This window comes from Pongo abelii, chromosome 1, assembly GCF_028885655.2.
Source record: "Pongo abelii isolate AG06213 chromosome 1, NHGRI_mPonAbe1-v2.0_pri, whole genome shotgun sequence".
Taxonomy (NCBI): Eukaryota; Metazoa; Chordata; class Mammalia; order Primates; family Hominidae; genus Pongo; species Pongo abelii.
The window spans coordinates 100,854,082-100,875,228 of NC_071985.2; the positions used below are offsets into that span (position 1 = coordinate 100,854,082).

At 40.7% G+C, this 21,147-nt stretch overlaps 2 protein-coding genes across 2 annotated transcripts in view; both read left to right on the forward strand.

Moving 5' to 3' along the window:
- The window catches only part of LOC100449918 (uncharacterized), a 30,992-nt gene extending 25,647 nt beyond the window's left edge, over positions 1-5,345 (forward strand). Inside the window, exons 5-6 of the mRNA XM_063723845.1 lie at positions 812-973; positions 2,055-5,345. Coding sequence (XP_063579915.1) covers positions 812-973; positions 2,055-2,471 — 579 coding nt within the window. The 3' untranslated portion in view covers positions 2,472-5,345. The remainder of the gene's footprint in view (positions 1-811; positions 974-2,054) is intronic.
- LOC100938272 (histone H2B type 2-F) lies at positions 3,425-20,451 on the forward strand. The gene has a single exon (XM_063727828.1). It carries the CDS (start codon positions 3,425-3,427, stop codon positions 3,803-3,805), a length of 381 nt encoding a protein of 126 aa, XP_063583898.1. The 3' UTR covers positions 3,806-20,451.
- The last annotated feature ends 696 nt before the right edge of the window (positions 20,452-21,147 follow it).

Consider the following 21,147-nt stretch of genomic DNA (forward strand, 5'->3'; position numbering starts at 1 on the left):
CATCATAGAGAAAGTATATTGCAAAGAAATGTGATGCTTGGGTGGGCTGCTTTGGGCTATCATCCAGATTCCATGGGGTAGTTTTCCCTTCTGATGGGAATAGTTGGGTGTAGATGTTTGAGAAATACTAGATGATGTGATTGCATGATGGGAAAACGCTTTTGTGCTTTAAACTGTGTTGGCTGGGTGCGTGGGGCTCACGCCTGTAACCCAAGCACTTTGGGAGGCCGAGGAGGGTGGATCACCTGAGGTCAGGAGTTTGAGACCAGCCTGACCAATATGGTGAAACCCTGTCTCTACTAAAAATACAAATAAATAAACAAATAAATAAGCTGGGGGTGGTGGCATGCGCCTATTAGTCCCAGCTACTCAGGAGGCTGAGACAGGAGAATTGCTTGAACACAGGAGGCAGAGGCTGCAGTGAGCAGAGATCCTATCACTGCACTCCAGCCTGGGTGACAGAGTGAGACACTGTCTCAAATGAAAAAAAAAAAAAAAAAAAAAAAAAGGTATCCTCTAAGCCTAATGAAATAGAAAGTTTCATCATTACAGTTTCATTCTTTTGCTTTAGAATATTACACAGGCTTTGTTACTTACCCAGGACAAGCCATAATTTCTCTGAGACTCAGTTTTCTTATCTGTAAAGTGAGAAGAGTAACATCTATTTCACAGAGTAGGGATTAAATGATAAAGTGTATGTAGAAGAACTTTAAACACTGAGTAGTGCCTGCTGTCTGTAAGGCATTATTACAAAACTACCACAGAGAGGGATAACATTTGTTCACATCAGTTACACTTCTGTACATTTTAGATCTCTCGAGAGGAGGATGCTTCTGCCCATGAGAGACTCTTGAAGATATTAATCAAGCTCACAGATTTCTACTTTGTGTTTAGTGTTCAGGATGTCCCCTTGAAATCACTTTTACTTTACTTTGACTTCAGTAGGAAGATAGTTCATAATGACACCATCAAAGTAAGTTTTAAGCTTTTCGGGACTGCTTTTCTCAGGTTTGAGTTTTTATAGTTTGTAATGATTTTTTTAGTAAAATAAGCATATGATTAAAAGTTTTATATTAACTACTACAACTTTTAAGTATCAGTTACTTCTACATAACCACTATGATATTTACTGTTCTGAACAATACATACTTCAAAGCACATGAAATTGAAAAAGCAAAGCATCTTTACTCTCTTCATAGAGAACAGAAAAAACATTAAACTTTTAAGCATTATAAAACACTTTATTGAATAAAATGTTAGCAAGTCAGCAATTGATGAATAATTTGCTTTGAAACTTTAACTTGTAATCTGGCTAATGAGCACTAATTTACAAACTATTCTACATTGTAAAGGATAAATGAATATTTCTGGTGTTGTCCTTCTTTGATTTAGAAGCTTATCATCTGCAGGACCTAACTGGCCATTGATGTGAGGGTGAGGAAGAAGGAACCACATCGCAGGGAGAAAAGACTAAAGGAAGGCAGAGGCTCTAATATCAGGTCAATATAGGTCAGCACACTACCCACATGAAACGGCTTTGGCTAGGTTCCAAGGTCAAGTAAATAAGTTCAATTTTTTCATTCCTTCAATTACATATTTTTTTTGCTAAGCTTCGGTCATTCATGGTATACAATGCATCTAACTTGCTGAGCAAAATGCCAGACGTGAAATAAATGTTAGCTATGGTAGAAGAGCTACAATAACAGGTAACCTGAAACAGGCTGATAGCTCATAGAAGGGCATGCTTGAATTCGGGGAAAAAAAAATCTCTGTTAAAATGGGATGCAAAACACTTTATACATTGCTTTTACAAAAGTTACACTAATTTAAAGGAAAGTCTTCAAAAACAATCCGTGATCGATAAAATTACAGAAAAAAATCAGGAAAGGGGGAAATAATAAGGGAAGAAAGATTAGCAGAACAATCTTCCGCCCCAGTAAAGAGGATTGAATTTTAACCAATGAGATCACAAGTTTGAAAATTTCCTTTTCAGGCCCAATCAAGAGGAAGCTATGTCTATAAATAAGACTGCCTAGACCCTCTCGTATCAATGAGGCAGCATGGCCCGTACTAAGCAGACTGCTCGCAAGTCTACCGGCGGCAAGGCTCCGAGGAAGCAGCTGGCCACCAAAGCGGCCCGCAAGAGCGCGCCGGCCACGGGAGGGGTGAAGAAGCCGCACCGCTACCGGCCCGGCACCGTGGCCCTGCGGGAGATCCGGCGCTACCAGAAGTCCACGGAGCTGCTGATCCGCAAGCTGCCCTTCCAGCGGCTGGTACGCGAGATCGCGCAGGACTTTAAGACGGACCTGCGCTTCCAGAGCTCGGCCGTGATGGCGCTGCAGGAGGCCAGCGAGGCCTACCTGGTGGGGCTGTTCGAAGACACGAACCTGTGCGCCATCCACGCCAAGCGCGTGACCATCATGCCCAAGGACATCCAGTTGGCCCGCCGCATCCGCGGGGAGCGGGCCTAAGACATATTTTTAAGTGGTCGATCTAAAGGCTCTTTTCAGAGCCACTGCCGTTTTCATCAAGAGCAGCTGTATCGGCTCTCCATTTGATGTGCCTCTGCCTTGCGCACCGGTCAGGGGCCAGGGGCACTCGTGGTGGGTGGCGTTACAGAACCCAAAGCCCAGCCGTGAGCTGGCTGGCAGTAGAGAAAGCCGCAGAGGCATCGTCCTTGTGGTTCCGGCCGAGCCTTTTCACGCTGGTTTAAGGCTGGAGGTCCGGCTCCCAATTCTGTGGGTAAAGTTTTGCATGGGGGCAAGAGACAATATGGGGAGTTTCTAGATGTGGAAGATCCTGAGTGTAAGGGTGGGGCGAGCCCCTTAAAAATTATAAACCCGTTTCCTGGTTTATTTAGGAAATGTATAAGCTTAATTAAGGCTCAGCATCTTCCGCATTGCATACTACAGGCGGTGCCGAAGCCAGAATAGTAATTTAAGCGGGCGGGAGTAAATACTTGGCGATTTTTAAAAATGTGTGGGCTGAGGTATTTCAAGGAAGAGAACAAAATTTCCACAAAGTATAGAATGAAAATGCAAAAACAAGGAAAGAGAATTAACTTGTCTAGCTGGCGTTAAGATTTCTTCCGTATGCAAGTCTAATGGAAAGTGAAAACCAAGAAAAAAACCCCAAGCCGTTGAAAGTCGCTTCACCTAGCTTAAAACTGGTTAGTGTGAAATGGACCATTCTGATTGGATAACAAGACTTTTGTTACAGCGACCATTAAGGAAGCAAGACTAGAAGCTGTTATTTACATAGACTCCACCCCCTCTGACGACACCGTTGTAAGTTAACCAATTAAAACGCAGCACTTTGCGAGTCTTCATTTGCATACAGGCTCTATAAATAGCGCGTAACCAGCCCGTTTTGCGGTAGTCTGGAATTATTTCTTTAAGTCTGTGTTCCCTTTTTTCGCGCAAACATGCCGGATCCAGCAAAATCCGCTCCTGCTCCCAAGAAGGGCTCCAAAAAGGCTGTTACGAAAGTGCAGAAGAAGGACGGCAAGAAGCGCAAGCGCAGCCGCAAGGAGAGCTACTCCGTTTACGTGTACAAGGTGCTGAAGCAGGTCCACCCCGACACCGGCATCTCGTCCAAGGCCATGGGCATCATGAACTCCTTCGTCAACGACATCTTCGAGCGCATCGCTGGAGAGGCGTCCCGCCTGGCACACTACAACAAGCGCTCCACCATCACATCCCGCGAGATCCAGACGGCCGTGCGCCTGCTGCTGCCCGGTGAGCTGGCCAAGCACGCCGTGTCCGAGGGCACCAAGGCGGTCACTAAGTACACCAGCTCGAAGTAAGGGTGTGCAGGGGACGCAGTAGATCAACCACCTAATCCCAAAGGCTCTTTTCAGAGCCACTTCAGTAATCGAGAAAGCAGCTGTAAACACTTGTCAGAGCGTTGGATAGCTTTTGGTCAGGTAGGGAGTGTTACCATGGTCACGGATGCATTCGGGTTTAGGACTAAGGAGTTTTCTGTAGTCCTGTAATGAGTTGGCCCTCAGTCATCCCGGTCCAGTCTTACTGAGTTGCTTGTTATCTCTGCTACGAGATTAGAAAGGTTTGACACGTTCTGGGATATTTGGGAGGGATGGAGGGAAGGAGGCGGTGGGTGGTTCTACACCCCTTCAACCTTTAACCTGTATCTCCAAAGTCGTTTTCCTTTTTGTTTCTGAAAGTAATGGACGAGACGAGATTTCTCATACAGATGAGAAACCCTGTCCAACCTCTTACTATTTCTTAGTGTTTTAATCTGTTTTCCTTACCATATACCTACAGGCGTTTGTCACAAACTTTGTCTAATATAGCCATGTGCTTTCGTCCCGTAGCCTTTTTGCAAGTCCTGACTTAGCCATCCTCTCCTAACTTCCATTCCAGTGACTTCAAACATGGAGATATATTGCCACCACCCCACCCCCTGTAGAGTATTTGGCAATATCTGTAGATGTTTCGGGTTGTCAGGTGTGTGTGTGGGGGGCGGGGGCGGGGGAGGGGGGCGGTGCTAGAGGTATCCAATGGGTAGAGGTCAGGAGTGCTAAGCATGAGGCACAGGACAGATCTCTGGGGGGACAAAGAGCTACCTGGCCTATAATGTCGATCTTTGGTGATTGAGAGACCCCAGCGCCCAAAGAGACATCCCTGACCTTCAGGATTTAATCCTCATTTCAGTCAAACGTTTCCTTAACCCTACCAGCCCATGTTTTTTTCTTGGTGAAAGCTGAGCACTTCATAGGCTGTTTACAGGTCCTTCTCCACAGGAAAATACCTCCTCCAGGACAAGAACCCTGTGTTGGTTCCGAACTTTCCCAATTATAAGAATCACCTTTGCGCTTGTTAAACCCGCTTCCAGGTGCTTCTCCTGAGGTTTCCTGATTCAGCTAGACTGGAGGTGGGACCTGACGAGGTGGTTGGTTTTTAGTGTTCTCAGGAGTGTGGATGTTTTAATAGGTGTTGGGTCCTCATGTTAATCGACCTGTGGGTGTGTCACAGATGTTCTGACAAAGGAAAACAATTTGAGGATGAGTGGAGGGGAATTTGTGGTGTAGAGAAGGCCACAGTTAATATGTAGGGTGAATTTCTGAAGACCTCTCAGTTTAAAACTTGTATAACTCAAGACTCATCCTGATAAAAGCCAGTGGATGTTTCTTTTGCCAAATAAAATATACCCTTGGTGCAACTGGAAAATCTTAGCTTATAATTAACTTGACAGCCTTTGAAATTAAGCCATTCTTGATAAATCTTGGGGGAATTAGCAACTTTGTGCTTAAAATGAATTTTACTAATTTTTATGATGTTAAAGTTCAAATTTACACCCAATTAAAAGTCATATAAAATGTGGTATACATGATTTTTTTTCCACTAGAAAATTAAGATTCCCAGTTCAGTCATCTTTTTCTGATCACCAGACAAGAGGTCAGGGAAAGATAACTGAGAATCCAAAATTTCCGTTGAAAGTAAAGAAATCATACATAGCACATTCTCTGGTAGGAAAGTTTACTCAATAAGTGAGACGGCCGAGGTGGTCTATTTTCTATACAGTTGGGCCATAAGAGAATCTATCCAATCTCCTCCTAGCTTAGGGTCCTGAAGTCAGGAGTTCTTTTTTTCTTAAGGATTAGGGACCATGTTTTTCAGGGCCTTTTGAAGTTGTTAAAGCATTGTCAACTGGCTCAACTACACAAATGCCATCATTTATTACCCATTGACCAAAAGATTAACTTCCAAATCCTCATCCTGAAACTAAAGGCCACCTATTATCTAGCCAAAACTTACCTTCTTCATTTGTTCTCCCCAGTCCTCCAGCTTAGCCTAAATGTTCTACTGTCATGTAAAGCATCTTAACTTTCTCTTCTGTGCTTTTGTTACATTGTTCTGAGTTTTAGTACTCAGTCCTCTAGAATACTTGAAGCTTCTTATCAATCTGTCAGTTCTTTTAAACTCTTGCTCAAATCTCACTCTGAGAAGCTTTTTCATCTCATTGTAGTTCACAGGGAAGTCTTTCTTTTAAGGCCTCATTCCTTGCACAATGAACAATTGTGTAGCTTTGTAAACTGTAGCCTTATTCCTCAATTTCTTTTTCTTGTTTTTACATTTTCTTGTTTGTCTTCTGCTAGAGACATATGCTTCTTGGTATTTATTCCACAAAGGCTATCCCAATGCCTACTATAAAATAGCTTCTCAATGAAAGTTTGTTGACTGGTTGCCAGTCAACAGAACACTAGAAAATTGATCTGAGAGTGGTGGGTTCAAATCCTCTAGTAAATATTTTTCATTACTTTTTTTCTAACTTTTTTTCTTACTCCTTTACTATGGATACTCTTAATTATTGCCCTTAATAATTATTGGCCCAGTTGAAACAACTGTTATAGATTCAAAAATCCTCAGAGTGGTAAAGTACTACACTTGGCATCTTCCCTTGAGCCAATGTATCTATGTAGCCAAAATGATGAGATTAGAGTGGCGCTTTCTCACCCTGGTTTTTGAAGTGCTGCAGAAATGGTCTGCTTTTCTAGTGCCTTGAAAAAGGATGAGAAGAGAGGTGCACTCCAGAAGACAAAAGGTGTGTAGTATCAGGATAAGGGGCTTTAAATATCAGATCCGGAGAACACTGCACATGTAGAAATGGGCTTGGCCTGGGTCAGGGCATTGAGATTGGTACATAATGTTTTCAAGGATTGGTGAATGAGTTGGAGTATGTGTAGAAACCTACAAAGATGACAGTTTAATCTCATGTCATAATTTTTAGACAAATAATGTATTTTAAAACTGGGTGCAGTTCCTAAAGCTGTTCTAAAAGTCAATGCAACTGAATTTGGAATGTAAACATAGGACAACAGATGGGAAATAAGTACATGACCTCTGTGGGATAAAGTGAGAGTTATCAAAGAATGTCAGTGTTTAACAAGGAACAAGTTTGTTTTGGAGAATTACTAGATATTATGGAAAATTTTTTTCTTTTCTACATTTGGTTAACTATAGCTGAACTATAGCAGATCATATGACTTGGCAAAAATAGAAAACTTGATAAAAATCTTCTAGGTCCCACAATGTCAACATGAACAAACTTTTGAAAAGTAAAAGTAGACTGTGTTTTCTCAGTATGTATTATCAAATATACGTTGAACATATAATTTTTGCCCCTCAGCCAGGTTGTAATATTTTCTTTTAATTTATCTCTTTAATAATTTTTTATGTTAATCCATTTTATTTTGAAAAAATAATGAGCTAGAGGATACAAAGATGTAAATGAATCTAAAAGAGGGAATTAAACTGGCATAAAGATAAATATAATTCAAGCAAGATATGTTATTCCCAAAAGAAGAGTAAGAAGGAAATGTTACGTGAATTGAGAGTGAAAGGTTGCCTCTGGTTGGAGAGTTCAGGAAAATTCTGTGAGAACTTACATGGTGCCAGCTACTGTGCTAAGTGATGGAGACACAAAGGTATCCATTCCTCAAGTCCATAAGGTTCAACTGGAATTTTCTTTGTGACGAGCGTATCATGTATCCTCTGAAATTATTTTTTAAGTTTTAGTTTCACCCAATTTTTACTGTAACCTCTTTCAACTTTTTAATTGTCTGATTTGGGTAGATGGAATTCTCTTTCCATTTTTATTCTGTGATTAGAGGTTATTAATTCCTCACCCCTCATCCATTTACTTTAAAATATCGCTTAAGAAAATTTGTATTTTACTTCAATTGAGATTTTATTTTTTAATATTATTATATTGAACAGCTTTGGCTATCCCACCCTCCTACTTGCAAAGTGCAAAACAATTTACACACATCACACTCAGTTTACAGCATCAGAACACTCTTGGAGCATTGTTCACCATGGTCCTAGCTTGATTTTCTTGGGGTGTGATGATTATTTCTCTCTTTCTCTCTCTTTCTCTTTCTGTCTCTTTCTCTCTCTCTCTTTCTCTCTTTTTCTCTATCTCTCTCTCTCTTTCTCTCTTTCTCTCTTTCTCTCTCTCTCTCTCTCTCTCTCTCGAGATGGAGTCTTGCTCTGTCACCTAGGCTGGAGTGCAGTGGCACAATCTCGGCTCACTGCATCCTTTGCCTCTCGGATTCAAGCGATTTTCCTGCCTCAGCCCCGAGTAGCTGGGATTACAGATGCCAGCCATCATGCCCAGCTAATTTTGTATTTTTGTAGAAATGGGGTTTCACCATGTTGGCCAGGCTGGTCTCGAACTCCCGACCTCAGGTGATCTGCCTGCCTTGGCCTCCCAAAGTGCTGGGATTACAGGTGTGAACCACCATGCCTGCCCCCCCACCCCCCGCTGTGCCTTTTTCTTTTCCCAGACAGGGTCTTGCTCTGTCACCCAGTCTGGAGTGCAGTGGCATGATTACAGTTCATTGCAGCCTTGACCTCCCAGGCTCAAGTGATCATCCCACCTCAGCTTCCTGAGTAGCTGGGACTACAGGTGCATGCCACATGCTTGGCTAATTTTTAGAGGTTTTTTTTGTAGAGATGGGGTCTCACTATGTTGCTCAGGTTGGTCTTGAACTCCTGGGTTCAAGTGATCCACCTGCCTTGGCTTCCCAAAGTGCTGGGATTATAGACTGGTGTGACTATTAGAGTGGTGAGTGAATAAGCTTTTTCTTATTTTCCAAATGCAATTTATCAGAAAATCCTCTTGGCTCAAAATATGTACAGCATCCAACCACATCTCACCACCTCCACCGTTTCCCTGCTCCAAGCTTCCACCTCTCAGATATTTGCAATGGCGTTTTAAATGGCCTTCTTGATTCTGCTCTCTCCCTCCTGTATTTCCCACAAAGCAGCTAGAGTACACTTTTTGAAACATAAGTCAGATCATATCATTCCCATACTCCTCCTCAACAGAAAACCCTCCAATGGCTTCAGCATCAAGGCCCACATTCACTTCTCTGACCCTCTCTCTTACCTGTTTTGCTCCATTTCATCATAATTTTTTCCTTGTACTTCCTTGAATACATCAAGGCCCTTCTATCTCAGGATGTTTGCACTTGCTATTTCCTCTTCTGAAAGGCTCATCCCTAGATACTTGCATGACTGGCTTCCTAATTTCTTGTAAGCTTTTGCTCAGAAGTTACCTTACTAACTGTCATTGAGGTCTTCCCTGAATATCTTAGTAAGATAACAAGCTCCCCTCCTTTTCTTTCATCACTTCTTGGTATTCCTTATCTTATAACTTTTTTTTTTTTTTTTTTTTTTTTTTTGAGATAGAGTCTCGCGTCTCGCTCTGTTGTCCAGGCTGGAGTGCAGTGGTGCAATCTTGGCTCACTGCAACCTCCACCTCCTGGGTTCAAGCGATTCTCCTGCCTCAGCCTCCCGAGTAGCTGGGACTACAGGCATGTGCCACCACACCCGGCTAATTTTTTGTATTTTTAGTAGAGACAGGGTTTCACTGTGTTAGGATGGTCTTGATCTGCTGACCTTGTGATCCACCCGCCTCGGCCTCCCAAGGTGCTGGGATTATAGGTGTGAGCCAGTGTGCCCGGCCTCTCATAACTTTCTTAATTTTTCTCCATATACCATCTGAATACTAATGTATTTATTTGTTTATTTCTGAATGAGACTGATATCCATAAAAATGATCTTTCCTTGTATACTCTAACTCTCTGCTTTCTGGGCTCATGGCTTCTCAATTAAAGGCTAATTTACCAGCTTCTCTTGCATCTGGGTTTGTCCTAAGTTTGGGGCCAATGAGATGTGAATGGAAGTTGTATGTATTATTTCTAGTTTGTGCCCTAAAAAAGAATATGTATGTGTTGCTCTTGCCCTCTTACCCTCTCCACTGGCTGGGGTGCAGATGTGATGGCAGGAATTGGGGCAACTACTTTGGACCCAGAGGCAGAAGCCCTGTGATGAGGATGGCAGAACTGCTCTGTTAGCCCTGGACTGTTACATGAAAGATAAATAAACTTGTATCTTATTCAAGCCACTGTTTTTAAAGACTTATTTGTTGTATTACTCAGATATAGTCTAAGTTATTATATCATTTGTCTCCCCTCCTACCTCCTCAGAATAAGTCCTATGAAGGTAGGTACTTTGTTTCATACACTGCTCTATCCCTATTATGTAGAACTATATCTGGAATACATTAGGCACTCAATATCTATGGGATGAATGATGGATTCGAGAAACAGAAGTAATTGAGTACCTGGGAAATGGGATTGTGTTTATGACAGGTGGAGCTCCAAGAGTGGAATTTAACAAGAAATGATTGAGTTTGAAATCTTTTGCCCTCTAAATTAGGGACAGCACAACACAGAATGAGGATTTGGGTGAAGTTACAACCACCAAGTCCACATACCAGTTTAGAAGCCTCAGAGTATAAGCCATTGGGTATTTAAGGACCTTACCTAAGGTAACTCAGAAGCATTATGAAGGGCAGTATTGACATTAACTGCCAGGAATCTCCTAAAAGAGTCGAGGGATTATACATGAGTCATAGAAGGAACCTTGAAGATGGACAATTATAGTCCCATCACTTTATGGAAGACTATGAGACGCGCAAATAAGAGAAATCCCAGTGGTCCACGAACTTAGCTCTGGTAAGTCCCTGATAATTATTTAAATTATTTCAGGTTCAATATCACTGATTGCTGTCACCATTTTCAAGGCTAATATCTAATCTGCCTTGGTTCTGCTAAGATCTCCCTGTTTTTTTGTCTTTGTTTTTTTCCTCTAGAAAAAACAGAAAAGAGAACTATCTCCAGATGGATGCAGAAGAGGTGGTAAAAAGAATACAAATAACATGGCTCTCACATGATCACATATCATGCTGAAGGCATCTCAGAGGCAACTGAGGTTGGAGATCATTTTTAGGGACTTAAGTTCAGAGCTGTATCTGCAATATCAACAATAGATATTCTGGCTCTTACCACCTTGCCCATTTCTCCTCTTAGCACTGTAAGAGTAGTTCTTGCTGAGAAGGCACTAGCCTGTAGTGGTGATGAACATCAGCTTTGAGTATAGCTTCCTCACATAAGGACTGTATGACCTTGGAAAAGTTTCTTTACTTGTGATAAATAAACTTCCTTACAGCAAATTGATCCTCAAGTTATTCCCCTGTAAAGTGGGAAAAATAATGGAAACTATCTTCTAGGCTTGATGTGAAGATTAAATGAGGTAATGTACCCAAAACACTTAGTACAGTGGCTGGAACATGGTAAATATTTGATCAGTGTTGTTGTTATTATTGTTATGGTTAGGAAGGCACTAGCAAGAGCACCGTTGTACTTCCAGAGCACATTCCATTTTCCAGCAAGTGGTGCTTTAATAGATTTCTAGTGACTTGAGAGTGACTTCCCTAAGCATCTTGCATTAAGGAAATAAGACCTTCTGTATTCTAAAAACACCATCCAATAAGGGATTTTCACAATTTACTTGTAGGACCTTTGTTATGTAGAACCTTCAGTGTCTGCTATGCGGCCCATTAGGAAAATAATAAATTAGGAAACAAAAGACTTTATAGTGTCTGTTACTAGTGCTCTATAAAGGCCAATATAACATTTGGCAAGTACCTTCTTTTTCTATCAGATGATGCTTTTAATACTTCACGTCAATACTTTCAGAAAAAAGTGAAATCATTTCATTAAACACTTCTTTCCTATTTCTGATTTTTGAGTTGAAAGCTCTTAATTTTGAGGATTTAACGTAAGAACAAGTCAAGGGAATAGAAATTATCTAGAAAACTATTAGGTAGCGTAGAGAAAAACAAGACTTACAGCCAAAAGAAGAATGTGCAAATAATTTGGGAAATGTTTAAATAGAAATTTAAAAATGGGGTTGATGGAGTCATGTCGATGATTTTGGAGTTAATCATTTCTGCTTATTAAATTGTTTCCAGCATTTTCTAGCTGAAGTTACTGTTCTTGTCAACTACTCAGCATCCAAAATTTTCACAAGAAAAGGCTTTTTCTCTTCAAATTACAGTCCAAAGAGTGGCAAACAAGAAAGATGACAGAGTCCGAAGACCTTAAGATTTCTTTTCTTTGGTCAAGAACTCGTTACACAATGGATGATACATCTTAGGTGGTCCTACTAAAAAGAGACACAAGAATCTAGAGAGTATCTCACTGTCAGCCAATCCAAGGAACTTTGCTTTAGATGGCCAAAGCCAGAAACAGCAAAGTAGAAGAACTACTAGAGCTTTAAGCAGTTCCTTAGTATTTTTCCTTGGCTTATCCAAGCCTGGATACTGGTCCCCTTTCCCAAAGTTGGTAAAGAGGTAATACAGCTTGGGATCGATTGGATATTGAGACAGAGAGAGAGGGGGAGAGAGAGATATCTAGGTACTGGAGCAGCACTAGGCTCTCAGAAGAAGGAACACTTGGAGCAAAAAATAAAGGATACAGATTAGTGACGTGAAGTCAGGAGCAAATGATCTCAGTTGCTTTACATGATCAAAGGGCAATAACTGCAAATTACCAGAGGGTAGGTGAAGATCCATATCACTTTTTAATATTAGTGTTTTAAACACCTAGGAATAGAATATACCTAAAGATAAGAGCTTGATTTCCCCACACCCGCCTTTGCAATGTTTTGATTTTGCACAAGTCTTGGTTTCTAGTTTGTGGGATTATCATTTTTCAGTGCATTGAAGGAAAATTGTTTAGGCCAGGAGGGAGTCTAAAACAGACTTCAGACACAGCACAGATACGATCCTGGGCAAGGGTCATTCAGTGTTCTTAAGAAAATTCTAAATCCTAGGGTGTGATGGTTAATATTAGGTATCAACTTGATAGGGTTAAAGGATGCCTAGATAGCTAAGTATTGTTTCTGGGTGTGTCTGCGAGGGTGTTGCCAGAGGAGATTAACATTTGAGTCAGTAGACTAGGAGAGGAAGACTCACCCTCAATGTGGGTTGGCACCATCCAGTCGGCTGCCAGGGTAGCTAGAACAAAGCAGGAGGAGAGAAGGTGGGCTAAGCTGGCTTGCAGAGTTCTGGCTTTCATCCCTCTCCTGTGCTGGATGCCTCCATCCATTCCTCCTGCCTTTGGACATCAGACTCCAGGTTCTTTGGCCTTTGGACTCTTGGACTTAACACCGTGGCTTGCCTGGGGCTTTTGGGCCTTCGGCCACAGACTGAAGGCTGCACTGTGAGCTTCCCCACTCTTGAGGCTTTTGGACTCAGACTGAACCACTACTGGCTTCTTTCTTCCTCAGCTTGCAGATGGCCCACTGTAGGACTTTGCCTTTGTAATCATGTGAGCCAATTCTCCTTAATAAACTCCCTTTAATATATTTATATCTAATCTATTATCATCTATCTATATCTATAGATATAGATATATGTCTCCCCTATTAGTTTTGTCCCTCTGGAGAACTCTAATACAAAGGGTTAAGTCTTAAACTACTTATAATTTCTCTCTGGAACTATATTTCATCTAGTTTGGAATGTTTACTTACTTAAGACCCATATTATATATGTAGAATAATGAGCAGGAGAAAGGTATGCTGATTAACTTGTATATATATCAGCCATAGGATTAGTTCCAGCAAAGGAACATACTTGCTTTTTTTGGTTTCTTCAATCTTCTCCCTGTCACATTATGAAAATTTGATGATTTTGCTTATTTAAGTGTCTTTGTAGGAGATTTTTCGTGGATCTTTTTAAGTGTTTGACCTCTGATTTTCATGATTTTTTTCACATTAGTATCAAGGTATTAGGTAATGGAAATTATTCTTAAATAACTCCTGCCTGCCCCCCTGAAACAGCAAGCATCTATAGAGAAGAAGACAGTTTTCAGATTAGCAGGAGAGTTAACCAAGTAAAACTTGAATTTTGATCCTTAGCCTGGAGAAAAAGGTAAGAAACTTTTTCATTTGTCTAAGAGAAGTTTATTTCATGGTGTTTATGATTGTGGAGATGTGTTTGCAGGGGAAAGTGGCATATTAAATCTTTCTAGACTAGTATGTGCAAATAATTTATAGTGGGGAAGGGGGAATTTGAGTCTCAAAGATAAAAGCATAGTGAAACAGAACTGTGACTCTTCTTCCTGGCATCAGGAAATAACATATGAATTACAAGCATGCTTGAGTAATGTAGATTGAGTTGATGGGTAGAAATGTGGCCCCTTATAGCACAGAGATGACAAAGTAAATATATTTGGCCCTCCTGGCAGGGTAGAAGTATAATGTGTTCCCAAAATCATCTGGATATGCCATCGTATAGTGTAATAGTAAGCAGTTCAGGCTCCTGAAACGGACCACCTGGAGTGTAACCTGGCTCTGTTCTTTATGGTGTTTTTAATCTGTTTTCTCATCTTAAAACTGGGAATATAGTAATACTTACTTCATAATGTTTTTATGAAGGATAATTGCTTAATGTTTCCTACTAAAAACAATTCAATAAATACTAGTTGATGGTCATAAGGAAGTCCTGTTAAGTGCTCTGCAAGTTTCCCATCTCTAATGCACAGGTGAAAAATAGCTACTGATTCAAGATTGTGTACTGAAGATATGTTGCTTTCTTCTCATATTCCACCCCAAATTCCTATAAATGATAAAAAATTGACAAAGATGGCAGATGGGGTAACAGTGAAGAGTGCCAAGGAGGACTTCTGCAGAAGACAGGAGTGGACCAAAAAATGATCCACATGTTTTGGAACCAGGAGACAAAAGTTGGTCTTGGGGCAGCTTGACAGGATGACAGTTCAGGTACCACAGTAGGAGTATCCACCCATCTCCTTACCTTGGTGACTGAAGTCTTTTTATTTATTTTCTAGAGACTGGGTCTCGCTCTATTACCCATGCTGGAGTGCAGTGGCACAATCTCAGCTCACTGCAGCCCCAACCTCCTGGACTCAAGCTCTCCTCCCACCTCAGCCTCCCCAGTAGTTGGGACCACAGGCATGTACCACCACAACCAGCTAATTTTTGTATTTTTTGTAGAGATGGGGTTTCACCATTTTGCCCAGGCTGGTCTCAAACTCCTGGGCTCAAGGGATCCACCGACCTTGGCCTCCCAAAGTGCTGGGTTTACAGGTGTGAACCACCATGTCTGGCTGGTGACTGACATCTTTGACCCCAGCAGTGAGTAGTGCTGTCATTTAGTTCAAGGAGGCAGGAAAATGTACCAAGTAACTGGGCGCTCCCACGTCTTGGAAATTTAAAATTTGGTCATTGACATAAAAATTCAACAAGGGATAAATCCAGAACAGGATAGATAAAGGCAAGAGAAAATAAATGAACTGAAAGATTGTGCTATTATGAAATATATATTTGGTCTTCAACCCCATTTCCTGACATACAACTCCTAAAATCCTTAGAAACACCAAAGTGTGATGTCTTTTTGTTTATTAATGAGTTGCCTGATGTCTGGCAGCCCCTAGGTAGCTTCAGGATGGGGGCTGGTGACCAGAAAGAACAAGGGGAGGATTAGAGAGTTGGGACTTTCAGCCCACCTCCAACTTCTGGGGAGGGGAGAGGGGCTGAAGGTTAAGCTGATCACCAATGGCCAATGGTTTAATCAGTGATGCCTATGTAATGGAGCCTCCATAAAGACCCAAAAGGACAGTGCTAGGAGAGCTTCTGGATAGCTGAATATGTAGAGGTTCCTGAAGGGCGGCGCACCCAGCGGAGGTGCATGGAAGCTCCATGCTCCTTCCCCCATACTTTGCCTTATGCATCTTTTCATCTGTATTTTTTGTTATAAACCAGTTAAACGAAACTGTTTCTCTGAGTTTCATGAGCTGCTCTAACAAATTAATACAGTGCAAAGGAGGAAGCCATGGGAACCCCAGCTTAGAAATAGTTGGTCAGAAGTTCTGGAGGCCCAGACTTGGAACTGGCATTTGAAGTGGGGGCAGTCTGGTAGACTCAGCCCTCAACCTGTGGGATCTCCTGATAAATAGTGTAAAAACTGAATTGGAGTACACTCAGCTGGTGTCCACTGCAGAACTGATTGCTTGCTTGCTGTGTGGAGACCCCCCTTCCCCTCCGTCACACTTGGTTACAGTCTTCTGTGTTGATTGTTTGTAGTGTGAAAGCACAGGAAACACATAGTTTGAGTTTCTCCCTCCTCATGATGATCAAGATAAGCCAGAAATTCCTCCACAAAGCCATATAAAAAGATGCATGCAGAGATGAAAGAAAAGTTAAATGATATGAAAAATAGATCCAGATGTTCCAAACTCATCTAATAGGATGAGGAGTTAGAGAGGAGGGGAGAATTGAGAACATGTAAGAAATAAAATACAGATCTACCAAATAAGATTTGCTGATTGTGCACTGCACAATTTCAGGGGCTGTCATTTGAATAGTAAGATTTGCCGATGTGAGTGTACAACCTACTATCGTGTAGTATGCAACCACAGTCATGAGAAAATAAAGGAATAAAAGGAGGATATTTCACAGAATCTAAATGCATACATACATCCTTAGATTGCAAGGTCCTATTAAATTCTGAGCATACAGGATGAGAAGGACCCTCACCTAGATTCACAGTGACAAAATTTGGGAACAAAGAAATTTCTAAACATATTCAGGGAAAATGCTTATGAAGAAATGGAAGTCAAATTTACATCCAACTCATTTGGGCTCCACTGGATATAAGAAGACACGAAGCATTATTTTTTAAAATCTAGGGAAAATAATTTTGAATTCAATTAAACTGTCATTTCAGTGTGGGTGACTTTTCAGAATTCTATTCCAGCAATAATTTAAAAAGATCATAAGGGAAGATGTGAGATAATGGAAGCAAAGGTGGTCATGTATTTGGTAAAAGATATTGCTAAACAAAGTGGATTTAGATTCTAGAAAATTAAAAAGAAAACCTGGAATTCAAATTCCTGGTGATGTAGAAGGGTGGTAGGGAAAGGAAGAGTGAAGAGAAGTAAAACAAGCTAAGTAAGATTTATGTTATAAATAAATAGGATATAGATACTATTACTGTAGAAGTTAGAAAAATGTGGGCTTACATGGTGGGTCACACATGTAATCCCGGCACTTTGGGAAGCTGAGGCAGGAGGATCACTTGAAGCCAAGAGTTCGAGATCAGCCTGGGCAACAAAGCAAGACCCCTGTCTCTACAAAAAGTAAAAATATTAGCCAGGCATGGTTACATGCACCTGTAGTCCCAGCTACTTAGGAGGCTGAAGCAGGAGGATTGCTTGAGCCTAGGAGGTTGAGGCTGCAGTGAGCTATGATTGCACCTTTGTACTCTGGCCTGGGTGACAGAGCAAGTTCCTGACTTTTTTTTTTTTAAAGTCGGTTTAAAAATACATTTATATATGGCACTAGAAGGGTATATCATATTCATAAAGGTAGTGCTCCATTAAGGAATGACCATGAATTGTTTGCATTTAACAAGGATACATACAAATATATGCATATAAGTCAACGATCACAGTGATAAGTTTAATATACCTTTCTTAGGAATTGACAGATCTAGTTGACTGAAACTTATTGAGGATATGGAGAATTTGAAGAACACGGTTAATAAGATTAATCATAACTATAATTATGCCTATACCATCTTATATTCAAAATAGGAAAGTTACATTATTTTCAAATTCACATAGAATATTGACAAAAATTGGCCATAAGTGAGATGGCAAATTAAGTCTCAACAAGTGCTGAAAAGCTGAAACCATATAGGACCAGGGCATAGTTAACTGATTATAAAACAATGAAATAATCAAACATGCCCTCCTTAAGTTGTACTCTTAGGAAAAAGCACATGGGTTAAAGGGGATATCAATAAAAATTATACACTCTTTAGAAATAACAAGAGCACTATAATTCAACCATACCCTGAGACTTCACAAGCTTTGGTCCCAGTAAGCTACAATTCAAATCTTAGCCCTATATTTAAATAACTACTTGAATTGCCATTTCTTATCCCAATTATCTGTCATTCCACTGTGAAATATATTTCATGGCAAATAATATTAAAACCTACGTGAAGCAGTCAGGAGAAAATTCGTAGCTTTAAAATGCATTTAAGAGAAAATAATTGGTAGGCAGGTCACCTTGGCCTCCCAATTATTGCCTCTGGAATTGGAGACCAGCCTGGACAACATGGCAGGACCCTGTGTCTCCAACAGATAGAAAAATTAGCTGGATGTCGTGGTGCACGCCTATAGTTCCAGCTGCTAGGGAGGCCAAGGCAGGAGGATCGCTGAGCCTGGGAGGCGGAGGGTTACAGTGAGTTGAGATCATGCTACTGCACTCCAGCCTGAGCAACAGAGAGAGAATTAAGTTTTTAACTCAAACGCTAATAAAGGAACACAACAAAAACCTGTGGAAAATAGAAGGAATAAAGTAAGATGAAAGCATAGTCAATGAAACAGATCATACCTTCCTATTCCACCAAAATGGAATTTATAAAACCAAACGCTGTGTTCCCTGAAAAGAAAATTAAGAGTTAATCCTTCCGTAAACTTACTATTGAAAAAGCACATAAGTAATACTAGATATAGAAGATATTAAAATGATGTGTATTTTTGATATATATTTGCAAATGTAGACAAAATGTTGACTTTTCCATACAAATTACCAAAGTTGAGCTAAGAAAAGTAAAATACCTGAATAAAGAATTAACTATAAGAGAAACAGAAAAAAAAGTCAGATATACATATCCTAAAAATAGCACCAAGGCCGGGTGCGGCAGCTCACGCCTGTAATCCCAGCACTTTGGGAGGGCGAGATGGGTGGATCACTTGAAGTCAAGAGTTTGAGACCAGCCTAGCCAAGATGGTGAAACCTCGTCTCTACTAAAAATACAAAAATTAGCCGTGTGTGGTGGTGTGTGCCTATAATTCCAGCTACTTGGGAGGCTGAGGCAGGAGAATCACTTGAACCTGGGAGGTGGAGTTTGCAGTGGGCTGAGATCGTGCCACTGCACTCCAGCCTGAGTGACACAACGAAACTCTGTCTCAAAAAACAAAAGCAAGCCCAGACAGCTTTACCAAACACTGAGAGAATATTTATATTATACAAATTGATCAAAATAATAGAATAGTATTAAAAGCCACCTACTGAGTGTGAGGCAATGACAACAGATATCATGAAGGCTAAATGAAATAACCCATGAAAGGTAAATAAGCATTTGGTAAATTAAAATAATAAAGTTGACTATTAAGTGCCATGATATAGATTTCACAGTGGAATGAAAGGATAAAATAATTAGGATAAGAAATTGCAATTCAAGCAGCTATTTAAGTGCAGGACCAAAATTTTAATTCAGCCATATCCTGAAATTTTACAATCTTTGGTCACAATAAACTAGAATTCAAGGTAGAAAATGATTATTTTCTAAAATAAAGATGGTACTTAGAAACCTACATAAATGCTCATTTCTCCTCTTAGAAGTCTTTCTGCCTTTCCAGAAGTGGGCCTTGAAGTCACAGCCAGGCTCCAGAGGACCGCTGTTTCACTGGATATCATGCCATTGCTGCTTCAAAATTATTTTCTCAGAGAATACCACATTTGGGGAATTTAATTTACTTCTCGAGAATCCCTAACCCAATTATTTCTAGTCTTCCTTAGAGATTTTCTTTCTCCATTAACTCCCATATTATGTCTGGGAATCTTTTACTTTCACATATGCTCCCTCTCCACAATTTATTCTTTTTTTTATCTTCTCTAAGTGTTAAGGAGTAGTATGTACCTAGTGTGATAGGGAGATGAAGGGGAAAGGCAGAAAACTGAACTTCTTACCCTCATGGAAGTTTTGACCTCACATTTAGAAAAAACAAGAAGTGGAGAATAAAGGGAGAAGGACAGCAAGCAATTTTATTCGTTCCCATTTTCCTGCCAATGTGCATTAACAAAGAAGTCTGTACCTAAAAGACCTTATGCAAGACCAGATTTTCACATTACTAGCTTTGTGTGTGACATCCTGCTTTCTGTTGCCAAGCTTAATGTATATGTGTCTTAGGGTCTTTCAGTTTTTATACTATTATGGCTATGTTGTGGTAAACTGAGGAAAGGAGAGGCCAATATGGAAAAACAGGAGGATTGTTGTTTATTTTAGGTACGCACGGCTCAGCAGGTTTGCATCTAAAAAGCGGAGCACTGAACAAAGACAGTGGGGTTTTTATAAGCGGCCTTACAGACACAAAAGCAGTTAATCATACAGTGACAGGTCACGTAATACATAGCATAATATAACTTGTGACCTTGCATAGCTGGTGACCTTGTAGTTGCATCAAAAGAAAAACAAAAACTGGCTAAATACAGACATTTGTAAATAATGCTTAAGAGGCCTGGGGAAAGAGTAACAGTAAAAGAATCTCTTTTTTTTCCTTCAACCTTGCTCTGGAAGGGAGGGGTGTCTGGAGCCTATTCCTTTGACCTTGGCTATTGGGACAGCGTTATCTTACAACTGTCCTTGAAGTAAGCTTGCTAGGCAGAGGAAAACTTGTTCTCTTCTTTTTAACCCTTGCCTTGCCACATTCTGGGCCTTAGCTTTTACTTTTCTTGGAGTGAATAAATGCAGTACTTATTATTTATTTGTTTTAAATTTCTGCCTCAGCTGTGAGACTGGTAATAATCACTTATTTATTTATTTATTTATTTTTGAGACAGGGTTTCCCTCTGCCACCCAGGCTGAAATGCAGTGGTGCGATCTTGGCTTACTGCAGCCTCTGCCTCCTGGGCTCAATTGATCCTCCTACTTCAGCCTCCTGAGTGGCTGGGACTACAGGCGTGTGCCACTGGCTAATTTTTGTATTTTTTGTAGAGATGGGGTTTGCCATGTTGCCCAGGCTGGTCTCCAGCACCTGGCTCAAGTGTCTGCCTACCTTGGCCTCCCAAAGTGCTAGGATTACAGACATGAACCACCGCACCTGGCCAATAATTACTTCTGAAGATTCTAACAATACCATTTACAATAACACAAAAATAAAGGACCTAAGAATACATCTAACACATCTAGAGAGAATATTATAATATTGTTGTGAGACATTAACAGTGACATAAATAAATGAGAGTTATACCTTGTTCATGGATTGGAAAGTCAGTGTTGGAATGATATCAATCCTCCCTAACCCTCTCCCTCCCGCCCCTGCCCCAAAAAGATGGACAGATTTAGTGCAGTCCCACTCCAAATCCAATAGTTTTCTCAGGAGAATTTGACGTAGTTGATCTCTCTTTCTTGAGACGTTTCACTCTCTGTTTTTCCTCCTACCTCACTGGTACTCCT